This window comes from Drosophila biarmipes, chromosome X (genome assembly GCF_025231255.1).
Source record: "Drosophila biarmipes strain raj3 chromosome X, RU_DBia_V1.1, whole genome shotgun sequence".
Classification (NCBI taxonomy): domain Eukaryota; kingdom Metazoa; phylum Arthropoda; class Insecta; order Diptera; family Drosophilidae; genus Drosophila; species Drosophila biarmipes.
Genome location: NC_066611.1, coordinates 23,346,330 through 23,363,675, shown reverse-complemented (window position 1 = coordinate 23,363,675; position 17,346 = coordinate 23,346,330). Strand labels below are relative to the sequence as shown.

The 17,346-nt window shown below is 52.1% G+C and overlaps 2 protein-coding genes across 2 annotated transcripts; both read left to right on the top strand.

Annotated features, from left to right (window-relative positions):
- The first annotated feature begins 79 nt into the window (after positions 1 to 79).
- On the top strand, positions 80 to 15,146 carry LOC108023429 (cubilin homolog). Its single transcript, XM_017092917.3, has 15 exons — positions 80 to 299; positions 353 to 646; positions 978 to 1,161; positions 1,485 to 2,237; positions 2,646 to 3,401; positions 3,508 to 4,200; positions 4,504 to 6,234; positions 6,298 to 6,460; positions 6,759 to 7,123; positions 7,439 to 8,120; positions 8,231 to 10,578; positions 10,800 to 11,294; positions 11,643 to 13,439; positions 14,064 to 14,739; positions 14,803 to 15,146. The coding sequence occupies exons 1-15, from the start codon at positions 208 to 210 to the stop codon at positions 15,051 to 15,053; spliced, it is 11,280 nt and encodes a 3,759-aa protein (XP_016948406.2). The 5' UTR covers positions 80 to 207; the 3' UTR covers positions 15,054 to 15,146.
- Positions 15,147 to 15,471: 325 nt separating this feature from the next.
- Positions 15,472 to 16,801, top strand: LOC108023189 (interferon-inducible double-stranded RNA-dependent protein kinase activator A homolog). The gene is made up of 2 exons (XM_017092432.2): positions 15,472 to 15,879; positions 16,177 to 16,801. The coding sequence occupies exons 1-2, from the start codon at positions 15,506 to 15,508 to the stop codon at positions 16,799 to 16,801; spliced, it is 999 nt and encodes a 332-aa protein (XP_016947921.1). The 5' UTR covers positions 15,472 to 15,505.
- The last annotated feature ends 545 nt before the right edge of the window (positions 16,802 to 17,346 follow it).

Below are 17,346 nucleotides of genomic sequence, written 5' to 3'. Positions count from 1 at the left end.
CCTGCTTATCTATTCGATGGGAATGGGTTTGATGGGCGTTTTCCAAAAGGAGAAACGCCCTCCGCTCGAGAGTCGATCTCAAATGCACGGATCTCTGGGAGCAGCACAGTCGGACATTGATGTTCCAGCAGACCGGATCAAATTTTTTTTGGTGATTCCAATGTTTTAGTTTTTTGGTGACCTTACGTGACTCTATTCATTGGCAAAATGAGTGGATCTGCCAGGAGCAGGCTGCTCTTGTGCTGGGCTATCTTTATTTTTACGGATATTTGGCCTTTTGCGGAGGCTTTCGTCAACTCGTAAGGATCCTAAAAAAGTCTTAAGTGCAGTTGTCAAAACCGCCCATTTTTAGGCCGAAAATTATAAGCAAGGATGGCAATTTGATTTTCGAGTCGGGGGCCAATCGAAACATCAGCTTTCGATTGACGGGAACTTCGCGGCTTACGATCAACGAGGATCTCGATGTGATGGAGCTGTTGATGGCCACCGGTGGTCCCAAAAAGCGGGCCAACGGTCCCAAGGATGAGTGGAACACCGCCGAGGATTTCGTGGATGTGCGGGAGCTGGCGGATCAGCTGGCTGATTTTAAGAGGCGTGCCTTCGGGGTCAACGGCTTGGACGAAAGGCTGCGCACGCAGTTCAACAGGTGAGATCATAAACCGAGTTACAAACCTATTCGGAACTCTGGGAGTTTAGCAGTTCGGCTTGGGAATTTCGGGATGCAAGCTTATTTGTATGTCCCTATGTGAAAAATATTAGGAAATAGGTTTAACACTAAAAAATTAAGAAAAAAATTCCGATTACATGTTATAGCTACATAGAAGTCCAAAATCGTTTTTATCCTTCATATTTCTGAGATCCTCGGAACGTTGAAATAGTGAGGTTAAAGGTATTTTTGATAGTATATTTAAACACCTTGGACTCTTAACATATAGGAAGTAACGAATTTAATTTTAAAATGTACTCATAATGGACAGGACTCGCGGCTCGATGGCTCTGCTGCGGCGTTTCCAGACTCGACTCAGGGCGGTGGAGAGCCGTGTGGATCGGATCAAGGCGCAGTTGGAGGCGAACAGCTGCGCCAGTGGACCCTGCGAGAACGGAGGAACCTGCTACAACACCTTCAACGGCTTTCGCTGCCAGTGCCGGCCGGCCTTCGAGGTGGGTCTACTTTCTGAATTCCCCTGAGATCCCAGAAAAAAGGGGAGTATTGGGGGGCGTCGGAAAAACATGGCCCATGGCAACAGTGACCACTAACGCGTATAAGTAAAAGTAGATACCTGCATACCATGCTTCATTGTTTTAGTGATTCTTATTTACATTTAACATAAATATTTTAATCACTGCGATTTACTCGCTTTACACCGCGAATTCTTTAGAACGGGAGCATCAACAGAGAAATGCAAAGCTGTGTTATCAGATGGCGTTGGTTAATATACAATTTTAATTTATTTAACTTATAACTTTGCATCATCATTATGCAGGGCGCAAAGTGCGAGCTGGACGTCAACGAGTGCGCCCTGTACGAGGGCACCGACCTGGGCTGCCAGAACGGAGGGCAGTGCCAGAATCAGATGGGCTCCTACAGCTGCCTGTGCCAGCCGGGCTGGCATGGGATGCACTGCACCCAGCGCAAGGCCGACTGCTCGCAGTCGAGTGCCTGGGAGCTGTGTGGCCACGGATCTTGCGTGCCCAGCTACGACGACGCCGGCTACCGGTGCCTCTGCGAGCCGGGCTGGAAGACCAATGGCGTGACGCCCGTTTGTGGCGAGGACGTGGACGAGTGCAGCGACTCGGCGGGCCACAAGCCCTGCTCCACCAGCTGCATCAACCTGCCGGGCAGCTTCACTTGCGCCCCCTGTGCCGCTGGCCTGACCGGCAACGGAATCAGCTGCCGCGATCTGGACGAGTGCCAGACGAACAACGGCGGCTGCAGCCTCAATCCCAAGGTGGACTGCATAAACACCTACGGGTCGTATCACTGCGGCGAGTGCCCCATCGGCTGGACGGGCGACGGACGCAAGTGCGAGCGGAGCATGGAGGAGTTCGACATCCAGACCGGCCAGCGGCCGAGGAGCTGTCCGGCGAGCAACAATCCCTGCTACCCGACGGCCAGCTGCTTCCTGATCTCCGGCACCGCGTCCTGCCGATGTCCGGCGGGCATGGTCGGATCGGGATACGGACCGAACGGCTGCGTCAATGGAACGACCACGAATTGCTTCGGAAACCCCTGCCTGGTGAGTCACTGATGGTGAGCCACTTACTGTCCTCGTGTTAAACATAATGAAGGCATCAATTCCTAGGATTTAAGAACACTTGGTTTAAAACCTTATTTTGACTTAATATAAGGATGAGAAAATGATCCTTAAGAGATCATAACATTTTGATAAATTATTTATAAGTACGTATTGTGTAATACCTTTTTTTCCTACACGAAACGTATGCGACTTTAGAGTTTAACAACTGCTTTTAGCTTGACATGAGGACGGGAAAGTAACCCTCAAAGGTTAAAATAACCTGCAAACACAGATAATAAGGTTTAATTTTACGGTGATAAAAATACGCATAGAAATGTATGCCCACTATTACCATTTTTATAAAAGCTTTCGTGATGATTTTTAACCCATCTCTCCTTGCCCCCGCAGAACGACGGCATTTGCCTGGACGCAGGACCCTCTAACTTCACCTGCATGTGCCAGAGTGGCTTCCGCCCGCCCATCTGCGAGCCGGCGCCAAGTCAGTGCGACCGGAAGCCCTGCCAGAACGGGGGCCGGTGTCGCCCCACCCCGTCCAGCGCCGAGGGCTTCGTCTGCCAGTGCCTGCCGGGCTACCGGGGCAGCCGGTGCGAGACGCGCTTCAGCAGCTGCAACGGGATGCTGAGTGCCCCCAGTGGCCGGCTGCGGTATCCGCCGGAGGGCACTGGCTATGAGCACAACGCCCAGTGCGCCTGGGTGATCCGCACCAACGAATCGCTGGTGGTGAACGTGACCTTCAACAGCTTCGACCTGGAGGACTCCACGGAGTGCCGCTTCGACTGGCTGCAGATCAACGACGGCCGCTCGGCGGCTGCCCAGATAATTGGACGCTATTGCGGCAGCCACCTGCCTCACGGCGGCAACATCGTCTCCTCCGGCAACCAGCTGTACCTGTGGTTCCGCTCCGACAACTCGACGGCCAGGGAGGGCTTCGACCTCACCTGGAACTCGATGCAGCCGCAGTGCGGTGGCCGGCTGGAGTTCGAGACGCACGGCACCCTCGCCTCGCCGGGATCGCCGGGAAATTATCCCAAGAACCGCGACTGCCGGTGGCAATTGGTGGCGCCCACCAACAAGCGTATCAAGCTGACCTTCTTCAGCCTACAGCTGGAGCAGCACAACAACTGCAATTTCGATTTTGTAGAGGTGGGTTTTCAAAAAAGGGGTCTAACTTCCCATCCGGGTGACTCACATGCCGCAGCATAGCTCTTTGTGGATTTTATGCAGACCCTAACCCTTTTCCAATTTTCAGATCAAGGACTCCATTTCCGGTCGCGAGCTGGCCAAGTACTGCACCACCGGAACGCCGGCGCCGCTGCTCCTGGCCACCCACCTGGCCGAGATCCACTTCCACTCGGACGCGGAGGGCGGCGACACGGGCTTCCAGCTGCACTACTCGGTGGAGGAGCGGGTGCCCGGCTGCGGTGGCGTCTACACGGCCAAGCAGGGCACCATTGCCGAATCCTCCACGGCCAATTCCGAGCCAGGAGGTGTTTCCTGCGAGTACGAGATCCATTTGGCCGTGGGCGAGCAGGTGGTCGTTCAGTTTGTGCGCCTGGATCTGGAGCCCCAGGACTGCCTGGAGGTGCTGGACGTCACGGTCGAGGGCGGCAGTGTGCTTCAGGATAAGATTTGCGGCTCAGATGCGGCGCGATCGAATCCACCAGCCTTCCAGTCGCATTTCAATCGCCTCAAGATCAAGTTCTATGCCCGCGGCGGTGCCTTCGAGCTGAACTACCGCATGGCCTGCGAATTCATGCTGGACGCCGACCAGGGCACGATCACCTCGCCCGGCTATCCCGGCATAACCAAGAGCCAGCGGCTGTGCACCTATACCATCAGAACGGCGCCGAACACGGTGATCACCTTGAAGAGGCTCGATTTCCAGCTCAGCAGCGGCGAGGACGATGACGAAGATTCTAGCTGTCTGAGCACCAGTTTGAGAGTGAGTTCCTAATAGATATCCATGTCCAGTTATTCATATATCCATTTCCGTATCCGAATATCCATGTTCAAATATGTATATCGTATTCATAATCATATGCTTTTCATATCCATATTATATCCATATATATATTTCCATATCCAAAACTTGTTCGAACCCATATTCATATCCATATTCAAATCCATATTTTTATCATATTAATATCGAAATCTATAATAGTATCCATATTCATTTTAATATCTTGATATTTATATCACAAGCAAATCAAAATCAACATTAAATGATTCGTCTCCACATCCGCAGATAAACGATGGATTGAACCGCCAAATCCTGGGACCCTACTGCGGGAAGAATCAACCGGCGGAGGACTTCATCAGCCAGACCAACTACCTGCAGTTCCACTTGATCACGGATGTGGACAGCTCGGGACGTGGCTTCAAGTTCGACTACAGATCCTTGTCCGGCGGAGACCTCAAGTGCGGCGGAGTGCACACCCGTTCCGGCGACCACATTCGGCTGCCGACCATCGAGGGCAGTTATGCCAATGATGCCACCTGCTACTGGGTGATCGTGGCCCCGGCCAACAAGGCCATCCGCCTGCACTGGCTCAGCTTCGAAATGGAAGGATCGCTGGACTGCAGCTTAGACTACGTGGAGATCTACGACAGCCTGTCCGCCCAGTTGGGCGATGACAAGGCCAAGCCGCTGGCCAAATACTGTGGCTCCCATCTACCCGAGGATCTGGTCAGCCACTCGCGCCAGCTGGTCATCAAGTTCGCCTCGGACTACAGCTATGCGGACGGCGGCATGGAGTTGACCTACACGTTCGAGGATCGCGACAAATGCGGCGGTCACGTGCATGCCTCCAGCGGGGAGTTGACCTCCCCGGACTATCCGGCCAACTACTCGTCTGGCTTGGACTGCGACTGGAAGCTGACCGGAGCCATTGGCTATCTGCTGGAGATTCAGGTGGAGAATTTTGAGATGGAAGTGTCGCTTAACTGCACGGCGGACTATCTGGAGATCAGGAATGGGGGGGAAGACGATTCCCCGCTGATAGGACGCTTCTGCGGCCGGACCATTCCAACGCGGATACCCAGCTTCAGCCACGAGATGAGGCTGCTCCTCCACACGGACGCGGCGATCAATGGTCGCGGGTTTCGGCTGCGCTGGCGAGTCTTCGCCCTCGGATGCGGCGGTCAACTGCGCTCCAACATGGGGCTCATCTCCTCGCCCAGATATCCGCATAGCTATCCCCACTTGTCGCACTGCGAGTGGCGGATTAATCTGCATCCCGGATCGGCCATCTCACTGCTAATCGAAGACATGGATGTGGAATCTTTGAGCAGTTGCAGCTACGACAGCGTGAAGATCTACTCGGGCATAAAGTGGTCCAACCAGAGTCCCGACAAGGTGCTCTGCGACGAAGTGAAGGATGAACTGATCCAGCTGGACACAAATGTGGCCACAATCACATTCGATTCTGATTCGTCCAATTCCGGCCGAGGATTCCGGATTTCCTTCAAGGCGAATTGCGTGAGGAACCTGACGGCCACCTCTGGAACCATAGAGAGTCTCAACTTTATGGAACCCTTCATGGAGACCATACCCATCAATTGTAGCTGGACGATCAGGGCGCCCACGGGCAATCATATTCGCATAGAAGTCGCCCACTTGGAGCAGCATGAGGAGCATATGCCGAGTACCCAGACGCCTGGGGGATTGTATATCGTGGATGAAGGACATGTCCAGAAAATAAACAACCCGATGGCGGTGAATGTCAGTGGGGAGGTGTTGACCGTCGTCCACAACGCTAGCTATGTGAACTTCCAGCTGGACTACCGCATCGACGGCTGCCTGGAGGAGCTGCGCGGTGAGAGCGGGTCCTTCCAGTCGCCCAACCACCCCAAAATGTATCCCAACGACCTGGAGTGCTACTGGCTGATCACCGTTCAGCCTGACAGCCTCGTTGAGCTCACGGTCTTCGACATGGATCTCGAGGAGAGCGTCAATTGCACCAAGGACGCGCTGTCGGTGAGCTTGGGGACTAGGGATTGGCCACCACGGGTATCTAATGTACTAGTCCAATGATTTCAGGTCTCCAACCATCAAAACATTGTGGAGGCACACGAACGCCATTGTGGATCCACGGACAAGTTTGTTCTGACCAGTTCCGGACACCGGTTGCACGTGCGTTTCCATTCGGATGGTTCGCACAATGGTCGAGGCTTTCAGGCCACCTATCGAACTGTGAAAGCAAGTGAGTGAAATATTTGTGAACCCAGAAAATCTAGAAAACGTACCTATCAATTTATATGTATACAAGATTTTTCTGGTACACATTTTTCATAGCATACTTTATGCGCCCTAAGTAAGTGATTTCTGTGGCAACACCATTTTAAACCAGTTTTAAATAAACGTTCTCATTTTTGTGATTTTGTAATTTGTGATTACAAAAATCTCGGTTTTTAAAATCACTCAAAAATGTGTATGATAGTACTCTTCTATAAGTTATTTCTGCAGCCGTAATAACTGGTTCCCATCTTTAATCCACACAGCTTGCGGTGGCAAAATCTCGGCCCGAAACGGAGTGATCGAATCGCCCAACTATCCGGGGAAGTATCCGATCCACAGCCATTGCGAGTGGCAGGTGGAGGTGTCCGCGCACCACCAGATCGTTTTTGAGATGAGGGATCTTGATATTGAGTCGGGCTTCGATTGCAGCTGGGATTACCTCGAGGCTTTTGACCTGGCCGAGGACGACACCGAGGGTCAGAGGCTGTTCAAGCTCTGCGGCGAGATTGATGAAGCTGCATCCCAGCAAATGTCTGCCACCAACTTGGCTGTGGTGCGGTTCGTCAGCGATGATTCCGTCTCCGGAAAGGGCTTTCGCATGCACTTCCACGAGTCCTGTGGCCAAACGGTGGGGTTTTAAGATAATATATGTATACATATGTAATGTTTCGAGGATTATCGAGCCAAACATCCCAAATATCTTTTTAAGGAAATATGAAATGTATACGGGATAATACAATGAATCCCTAAATTCAAATCTATCAAATATCTCCTCACAAAACTGAGGTCTTAAACTACTTCTAACGATTCCTACTGTTGATATTATAATTCTTTCATATCTTCAACTATAAGACTAGGAGTTTTGAAAAGCTTGCTAATATGTATTCGAAATCAGTTTATAGTGTTTATTTTTAACCGATACTAACCTTCAACCGCATTGCAGCTCACCATCGACGACACGGACTTCGAGTACATCCAGATGTCCCGCCAGGCGCCGCGGAACGAGAGCTGTCTGTGGGTCATCCAGTCGCACGAGCCCAACAGGCGCGTCATCTTCACGCCCACCCACATCAAGCTGCGCGACACGGCCAACCTTCAGTATCCCACGGAGGGCGATTGTCTCCAGGTGGGTGTGAAGATCTACGAGGGCACGGAGGCCAAGGGAACGCCGCGTCTCCAATTCTGCCGCTCGCATCCGCCGGCCCTGATCTCCAACGGCCAGGCGCTGACCATCAGCGTGCCCCTCCAGCTGGTCGAGGAGTTCGATGGCCACTACATGACCATGACGACGGCCTGCGGCAGCTTGTACAACTCCCTGGCCGGCAAGTTCACCTCGCCCTACTACCCCGCCTCTTATCCGCCGAACATCGAGTGCCTGTGGGTGCTGGAGGCCACTGCGGGCAACTCCCTTAGTCTCACGCTGGAGTCGATGGACCTGGAGAAGTCGGACGGCTGCAATCGCGACTATCTGGAGGTCCGCGAGGAGTCGGAGAGGGGTGAGCTCATCGGCGTGTACTGCGGAAGTGAAGTGCCCGGAGTGATTCACTCGCGCGGCACCATCTGGATGAAGTTCAAGAGCGACGACGACAACGTAGGCGAGGGATTCATGGCGTCCTACAACTACGGTGAGTGCATACACCTATTGAAACCCTTAATCCCAAAGAATTCGCTAGTTCATTCTGAAGAATTCGCGAATAAATTCGTTTAAGAATAAACGAACCCTTTTACCATGTAGAGCACCACAACGAGCTGAATGGCACGGATGGCTTCATCATGTCGCCGCACTATCCCACCAAGTTCCAGGATCCGGAGCCGTACAGCTGGCGTATCACCGTGGACAAGGAGTACGTGGTGGTGATATCGGTCTTCAATGTGCGGGACATCGATCAGCCGCATTTGCGCTTCTACGATGGCTATTCGGATATTGGAGCTCGCATCGAGATGACCAATCTGGACGAGCCGATCATCTCCAGCACCAATGTGGTCTACTTCACGACCAACCGGGGTCCCTTCCGGCTCAGTTGGGAGCGGCTGTCCAAGGAGGAACTGCGCTCGAATCGCACCGCGGAGGAGCAGACGCGCCTGTGTGGCCGACAGTTGATAAGCATCGGTCACTCGGTCATCGGCTTGCCCTCGCCGGGCTATCCGAATGGCTACGAAAACGGTCTGAAGTGTTCCTGGAGCTTGGTGCCCTCGAACCCGGCCGTGCACGCCGTCCTCACGCTGAGTCAAATCGATCTGGAGCTCTTCGGCGGGGAGAACGAGTGCGTGGCGGACTACATCCGGGTCTCGAGCGGTAGCGATCTCCAGAACTGGTCGGAGCTGGGCAAACTGTGCACCCTGCCTACGGAGCCGAGTGCGAGGATATTCCACGGTCGACCCTATCTTCGGGTGGAGTTCACCACGGACAGCAGCGTAAACAAGACGGGATTCAATGGCATTGTACGAACGGCCTGTGGTTCGGAGATCACGGCCAGCCGAGGTCAGGTAAACATCACCGAGGTCCTACGGTTCTCTTCGCGGCCCAACCAGGATTGTGTCTGGACGTTGAGGGTGCGCCAGGGCCGGCGGATCAAGATAGATTTCCCCGACTTCCAGTTGCAGAACGGTGCGATGGCCGGATCGAATGATTGCCGCAATTTCCTGGTGCTGCGCAACGGCCACGATGAGGATTCGCCCTTCTTGGGCCGGGGCAAGTACTGCGAAGATGTGGTCAACGAGGTCCTGAACACCACCTCGAACACGGCCTACCTGAAGTTCCACTACTTGAGTCCACCCCGCTTCCTGTTGACCTTCCGCTTCGAGGAGGTGGGTCACGCCTGCTCCGGCCGCATTCAGTTGACCAGCAGCACGGATGAGCAGGTCATCAGTTCGCCGTACTATCCGCACCTGCCACATCCCCACTCGGAATGCGTCTGGATTGTCCAGGCGCCGCCAGACCACCGTATCATGCTGCACTTCCAGGGAGCATTCGACCTGGTCGAGGCCGATGGCGAGACTAGGGAGTGCCAGCGGGAGTTCGTCCTGGTCAACGACGGCAGCACCGAGTTGAAGCGGGAGATCGGTCGCTATTGCGGCGCCCGCAAGCCGGACACCATTTACTCCGGCGGCAATCAGCTGAGGATTCGCTACTACACGGACGTCTCGGAGCCCCACATGGGCTTCAGTGCCAGCTTGCGACTGGCCCGCTGCGGTGGCTCGTTCCACAGTGCCGAGGGCATTGTGGCCTCGCCCGCGCGCGATCTCCTCCAGATCCACGAGGCGGGCAAGCAGCTGGAGGAGTGTGTGTACACCATCGAACTGGAGACGGGCAGCACCATTGATCTAGAGACGGAATTTTTGCAGATACCCCGCCTGGCGAACGGCAGCTGCTCCCAGCGGAATCATCTGCGGCTGGAGGAGATGGACGCCTTTGGGCCGGATGGCGAGGAAAAGATCGCGGACACGATGACGGTGTGCGGCGACGTGAGGCACCATCTGTTGAGCGAAACCAACAAGATCGTCTTCCGGTACCGCTTCCTGGACGGCATTCCGGCGGAGGACCAGGGCTTCCGCATCCGATACAAATCCCTGGGCGCCCGATGCGGCGAGACCATCCGCGCCAGTGTCGGCATTCTGCAGACGCCCGGCTATCCGGTGGGCATTCGCCAGCCGCTGCACTGCGTCTGGCACCTGGAGGTGCCCAAGGGCTCGCGTGTGCGCCTAGAGATCCTGGACTTCAACACGGGCATGTGGAACGCATCCGTTGGCCCGCCCTTTGACTATCGCACACACTTCCGGGGTCGCCTTACCGTGGCCAACGACTTTAAGATGCAATCCATCCTGGGGCGCTACAGCAGCGATCCGCCCGCAGCGGTGGTGTCCTCGGACAACACCATGGGCATCGACGTCTTCCTCCTGCCCATTTCCCAGAGCCACGGGGTCAAGCTGCGATTCAGTGCCTACGGTCTCAGCACATGCGGGCGGCTCGCCATCGAGCGGGATGTGGCCAACGAGATGGAGTTCCGGCGCCTCAACGCCAGCGATCCGGTGCACTGCAGCTACAAAATCGACCCGGCTGCGAATAGTACGGTCCTGATTCAGGTGAGTGTGGGGATATGACATCGGAGGATTCGAAACCCAGTGGAAAAACAGTACCCATATCGTTCCGTATTCTGCTTTATTCAATAGTTAATGAATACATTTATTATTCTGCGGTACAAGTGTATCCAACCCTTACGTAAATGAACACATGATCATCATGTTTGTATTCATTTTGATCGGTTCTTTATCAGCCACGTAACACTTCCCTACCTTCCTTCCAGGTGAAGGAGTACAACACCACCTCTTCAATGATGCGGAACTCGCATCTCTGCGCCCTGCTCTCGCCGCTCAAGCTGAACCGAGTGGACCAGGAGGACCAGCTGGCACAGCGCATCCTCTGCGATTACGCGCCACCCACGCCGGGCCAGCCCCTGCCCGCCGTCCGGGTGCCCTTCCCCATCCAACTGGTGGTCTCGGCCTCCGCCCGCAACGCGTTGTCCAACCTCGTGCTGGGCTACAGCATGCAGGCCTGCGGCGGAGTCTTCATCCTGGAGCCGGGCGACAACATGACGCTGCTACAGCCATCCGACATGGAGGGGACGCAGGGGGCCATCGACTGTGCCTGGGCCATTGGACCCTATGTGGATGCCGGTGGCGACGACGAGGCGGAGCCCCAGGACATCCAGCTGGAGGTGACGCTGACCGATGTCAACCTGCCCAGTGCGCCTCCGGCGGCGGGATCAACGGAACTCCCCTGCCTGCATCACTATCTAAAGGTATGTATGCGTGACGGCGCTTTTGAAGGCCATTTTCAAGAGTCTTAAAGTAGGGAAGATATATTTTAAACTCAGAAGTGCAATGAATTTATTTACAGCATACTTTTAGACACCCTCACCCAAAGTGATTTTAAAAGCTAGTGTTTGAAATATTTACCACTCGTAAACGTAGTTTTAGGTCACTAAAAGTATGCAACAGTATTAACTAAGCCCAGAAGTAACGTAAATTTATTCGGAAAGACGACTAGCCTTTGTTCGCTGCTTACTTTTGGACCCCTTAAGTGATTTTAATATATTATTAATATATTACTATATATAACCCTTACCCCTACTAATCCCCCTGCCCAGGTGTACAACGGACCGGATCAGAACTCGCCGTCTCTGGGATCCTTCTGCAACCAGGCCACCCCTGTGAACGTGGTGGTGGAGCGGGGCCTCTTCTTGGAATACCACTCCGACAGCTTCTCCCCGAACGCCACGTTCAATGTGTCCATCAAGTACGGATCGGGATGCGGCGGCAAGCTGACGTATCCGTATCGCCACATCGATTTCGGCGAACAGTACAAGAACAATGTGGAGTGCATCTGGGAGGTGGAGGCGGCGTCGGGCTACCACATCGGTCTCACCTTCCACGGGCGCTTCTACATCGAGGACAGCCCCGGCTGCGCCAAGGACTACCTGCTCGTCCAGCAGCGCAACGAGTCCGCTGGCAACTGGACCGATCTCTCGAGGATCTGCGGTCGTGTTCCGCCGGCGATGATCAACACCACCTCGCCGTATCTGCGGCTAATCTTCCGCTCCGATGGCGATGTGGTGGCCGATGGCTTCCTGGCCACCTTCGACCGGAACTGCGGTGGCCTCCTGTATGCCGGCGACGAGGAACAGGAGCTCAGCAGTCCGGGCTTTCCGCTGGGCTACGAGAAGAACCTGCAGTGCAACTGGACGATCGTGCCCAGGAATCCCTCAACAGACGGCGGTGTCCTGGTCAGCTTCACGCAATTCGACCTGGAAAATGCCCCCATATCGGCGTGTCTGTTCGACAATGTCACGATAACCACGAAAGACGAGGACGCGACGACGCAGCGGTCCGTAATCTGCGGCGTAAAGCATAACCACGAGTACAGGGCCAAGAAATCCGTCAATATAGTGCTCAGAACGGACAACAGCTACTCCGGGCGGGGATTCTCGTTGATCTACACCAGTCGCCTTTGTGGCGGTATTATCACCCAGAATTCGGTGGTGCAGTCACCCAGGCAGCACACGGATAACAACATGCCCCCGAGTAGCGATTGCACTTGGCATCTGAACGCACCCGAAGGCTCCAAGTTCACCATTAAGTTCACACTGATCGACTTCGAGGCCCACACGAACTGTGCCTATGATGGCGTCGAGGTCTTCTCCGGACCGACTCGGGACATGGGCCAGAGGCGCGGACTCTTCTGCGGCCGCATGAACGAGGATCTGCCTGTGATCAGCATACCGCAGAACCGGGGCTTAATACACAGCTTCTCGGATGGGCGGGATCCCTCGAGGGGATTCCGGGCCCTGGTTCGCATGATGCCCAACTGCGATGAGAAGGTCACGCTGAGCACATCCTCGCCCTATGTCTACAGCAAGTTCCACAAGCCTGAAGGCTACGCGGCCGACCTGGACTGCCATATCGTGTTCCGAGTCAACCCGGACCAGCAGATCAGGCTGCAGTTCAGCAACTTCCATGTGGAACAGTCGGATGGATGCGTTAACGATTACGTGGAGCTGCGCGATAGCGCCGGACCCTTTGCTGATCTCATCGGACGTTTCTGCGGCCAGGATCAGCCGCCCAGCCTGGGCACCTCCAGGCACACGCTCTTCCTGCGCTTTGTTACCAATGAGATGGTGGCCGACAGCGGCTTCGAGCTGACCATCAATCCGGTTCCCCGACTGTGTGGCAGTCCGGTGATCACCTTGGGCTCGGACGCACGCAAGGAGGTCAGCATTGACTCGCCGCCAAGGTCGCCGGGTGGCAACTACGCCAACGGAGTGGCCTGCTTCTGGAAAATTGTGGGCGACGAGCCGCTCAGGATAAACTTCGTCAACTTTGACCTACATGGACCCGATGCCAACGGAAGCTGTGTGGACGACTTCCTGAAGATCTACAATAGCGAGGTGATTAAAGTTCAAGCCTAGACAAGAAGATATAGCTATCTGTTATCAGTTATGATTGGTGACCCCAATTTTATATTATTTTCATAGGAAAAGGGAGGCCATTTTGCAAGTTTCTGTTTAAATTATTCAAAAATCTGAATTATACATTTTTTTTAAATTAGCAATGGTAGCCCAAACACAACTTAAAGATCCCTTAACTGGACACACCTAATATAAGGGCCTTCTATCTAAACGCTGAGGGTCTTGTTTATCAGGGAAAAGTTATGTTGTTTTGATTCTAAAAATGTTTTCAAATCAGTTATATTCTTAGTTATCCAAGCTAACCCAAAACTCAATCCTTAACTTGATCATTGTTGTGAGAACCCCCCATTTATATTAGTTGGATCTTAGTCACCAGTGGAATATGACCCGAAAGCTTTACTTCTTTAAATACCTATAAAAGAAATGCCCTCGTATAAGATAAGTTGATCAATCGAAAGGAGATTCTGCAAGGTTTTGGTGTAATTCTTAAAACTTCAGCTTTGGAAGTACTCCAAGCCGGTCGTGACCCCAAATATGCCTTACAGATCTTACAGTTTGAATCATTTGCTTAACTGCTTATCCCCATTCCTTTCATTTCGCCAGGATGCCGACCAGGTGGAGCAGGGCTATGGCAGCGAGTTGGTCTTCAATGGCCAGACGTCGGGACAGAACCACTTCGACTACGCCACCGAGCACGTGTACTGTGGCAACCTCAAGCCGGACATATACTACTCCAAATCCAACGAGGTGTACCTGAAGTTCCGATCGAAGGGGCTGGAACAGCGTGCTGGATTCCAGCTGCGGGTAATGCTGAGCTCCAAAGCCGAGCGCCACTACGACGGGCTGCAGGGAAGGATACATCTGTCGCAGACGATCGATAGCGACATCACGATCCGGGCACCGGCCAATCACACTTTGAGTTTGTACTACACCGAAGTGATCTTCGGCACCTACGATTGCCAAATGGAGAGTTTGGAGGTCTACGACAGGGCCAACAAGTCCTTGCAGCGCGTCTGCTCCTTTGTGGACACGGGCAAGAGTCTGTTCACCAGTTCGGATGAGCTGCGGCTGCACATGAAGACCGGATCGTTTCTGACCTCGCTGGATCTGACCTATCTGGCCAGCCCGGTGGAGAAGGGGCCCGGATGCGGCGGCCAGTTCTACAACATCGAGGGCATCTTCGCCAACCCCTTCTACCCGGCCAATGTGCGCAATAACTCCGAGTGCGAGTGGGTCGTCCGGGTGCCGAGCAACAATAAAGTGTTCCTCACTTTTGAGGGTGAGCAACCCATATATTATTTCATAAATGTTCTCCCATTTACATTTATCGTTTTTTCTGCAGTGTTTAATCTGGGCTCCAAGACCACCTGTCACACCGACTATCTTCAGATCCTGGAGAAGGGCGCGGATGGGGTGGAGCTCGAAGTGAGGCGCTTCTGCGGCGAGGACACCCCGAAGTACTACATGAGCCAGCGCAGCCAAGTGGTGGTCCGTTTCCACAAGACGGTTAACTACGACGGCATCGGCTGGGTGATACGCTTCGCCGGGGTCTACTCCAACTACCAGATACCCCGATACTTGCTGGGCGGTTAAGTCCATTCTAAAAATATGTTATTGTCTGGAGCATAACTTAATAAATCCCATATTTTTAATGCCTTTTAAGGCTGCTAAATATAGCTAATATTATCCATCCAAATATTTTTAGTGGGTATTTAGAATTGCAAGAAGCATTTTTATTCGGTGAAGACGGCAAAGGCTTAAATCAACACTTATTTAAGTTTTATTTGTGAAAATATGTTAAAGGCCATTAATTATCACAATCTCACCACTTCGGTCCAAACATCATAACTTAAGTCCATCCTTTTGAATTCTTATAGGCGCCATTTTTTTAAGTGAGTCAGCGATGATTTTGGGATTTATCGACATCGTGCTTATCGATGACGAATAAGCTTGTAAAACTGTCGCTGGGTTTGATCGCAACTCCACGCGACTGCTGCTTAACTGACGGATAAATGTTTAATTAGGAGCTGTAAGTCGCTAGAACCATGGACCAGGAATCAGCGATTCAGGGAAAAATTTTCCACGGGGAAAATTTCCCGCCTTTGAACTTTAAAGCAACCAAGGAGGAGCTCAAGTTCATGCGCGATTCTAAAGCTACGAAGCAGCCGCTGGGCATCCTCCAGGAGATGCTATCCCGACGCAGCATCGTCCCCGTTTATGAGCTCATTAAGACTGAAGCCCCGGCCGGTCACTTGCAGAACTACTGGTTTCGCGTCGTCTTTGAAGACGGGAAAATGACTTATTTCGCTGAGGGCTCTGGACGCTCTAAAAAAGCTGCCAAGCATGATGCGGCTCGAAACCTCATCGAAATATTATGTGGATCCCCTGGAAATGGCCCCAATCAAAAGGCAAATGCAGAGTAAGTGAGCATCTCCTCTTTCCATAGGTCGCGTTTCACTGGTGTCTCTACTTTTTCCAGGAATTGAGGTTAGTTCCTGAGAACCGTTGATATCTTCGAATTCTTTAACTTTAACTTTATATATATATTAAAAAACTACAAGGCAACAAAAATTTGTAAAAATCTCAGAATCTAAAAAAAGTATAAATTGTACGATTACTATATGACACCTCTGTTGAAATTTGAAGACTAAAACATATTTTTGATTTTAATGGCTCTTTAAGTATCAGGTAAATATACTTGCATATTTTCTTTCAGTGCCGGCGAACAGGACGATGCTCATCCCATCCGCCGGCTGAGCCAGTTGTGCGCAGAACGCCGCTGGCCAACGCCGATGTATGACATGGAAGTTGGTGACCCCGAGGAGTCGCTCCACACGATCGTTTGCTCGGTCCTCGAATACCGCGAGGTGGCCAAGGGTTTTTCCAAGAAAGCCGCCAAGCGTTTGGCCGCCCAACAAATGTGCGTCCGTCTGCTGGAGGAGCCCATTATTGCGGAGGAAGTTCAACAGAAGGATGGCGGTGAGCTAACGAACAAGCTAAAGATGATCCCGGTAACCCAAGTTGGAAAGAAAATGGTCAAAATACAAAAGACCTGCCTGAAGAACACCAAGATTGATCACAAGAAGCTGCTGGAAGAGATCGCTGCGGAGAACAAGTTCGATATCACCTACGTGGATATCGAGGAGGCCTCCTTCACTGGCCAATTCCAATGTCTGGTCATGATCTCCATGTCGCCAGTGGGAATATGTCACGGCACTGGGGCTTCGGTTGAAGAAGCCCACTCGAATGCCGCCCAGAATGGCCTGGAGTACCTGAAGATAGTCACCCGAAAGGGCAAGAGTATCGAGCAAGCGATTGCCAAGATAAATCTTAATCTGTAAAATTAACAAAATCCATGGAATGTCTACTTATAAGAATATGGAACATGTCATAATGTGGATACGCTTTGCTTAGTTTAAAGCCAAGACAGCATAAACCCCAATTATGTTGAAAAATCAGTATTATTGAATTAAAATAAAAAGTGGGAACATCCTATATTGCTTTAACTTTGTATATTTCTTTATCCCAAGTACAGTTACATTCTTTGGAACTTTAACTTTTCACGATTTGTTTATTTTGTCCAGAATTATAAAAAGATATTTTAATACTTTTTTGGACACAGAACTCTCGTTTTAACACATTCTTTATTAGTTAAGGAAAATTATGTCTTGTGGATAAATCTTTTCGGACGTCTTAATGTTGTTGAACACTTTCAATAAGTGCTTAATGGGTTTAGAAAGTCTCTTGTCATGATTTATTTTTTTTTCGTTAACTTTTATTTCGTCTAGCTACCGCCGGACTAAGTACGTTGAAATCAAAGCCTTAGATTTTAAAAATTACGCGAATATGGAATGTATGTATTATCGATAAGATTAACAATTCGTAA

What these genes read in the sequence shown, in the direction of transcription:
- LOC108023429 (XM_017092917.3), top strand. Translation starts at nt 208, where the DNA reads ATGAGTGGATCTGCCAGGAGCAGGCTGCTCTTGTGCTGGGCTATCTTT. An exon ending in AGTGCCGGCCGGCCTTCGAG is followed by an intron (nt 1,162 to 1,484) that starts GTGGGTCTACTT and finishes ATCATTATGCAG; the next exon opens with GGCGCAAAGTGCGAGCTGGA. An exon ending in ACGAGTCCTGTGGCCAAACG is followed by an intron (nt 7,124 to 7,438) that starts GTGGGGTTTTAA and finishes ACCGCATTGCAG; the next exon opens with CTCACCATCGACGACACGGA.
- LOC108023189 (XM_017092432.2), top strand. Translation starts at nt 15,506, where the DNA reads ATGGACCAGGAATCAGCGATTCAGGGAAAAATTTTCCACGGGGAAAAT. An exon ending in AATCAAAAGGCAAATGCAGA is followed by an intron (nt 15,880 to 16,176) that starts GTAAGTGAGCAT and finishes ATTTTCTTTCAG; the next exon opens with TGCCGGCGAACAGGACGATG.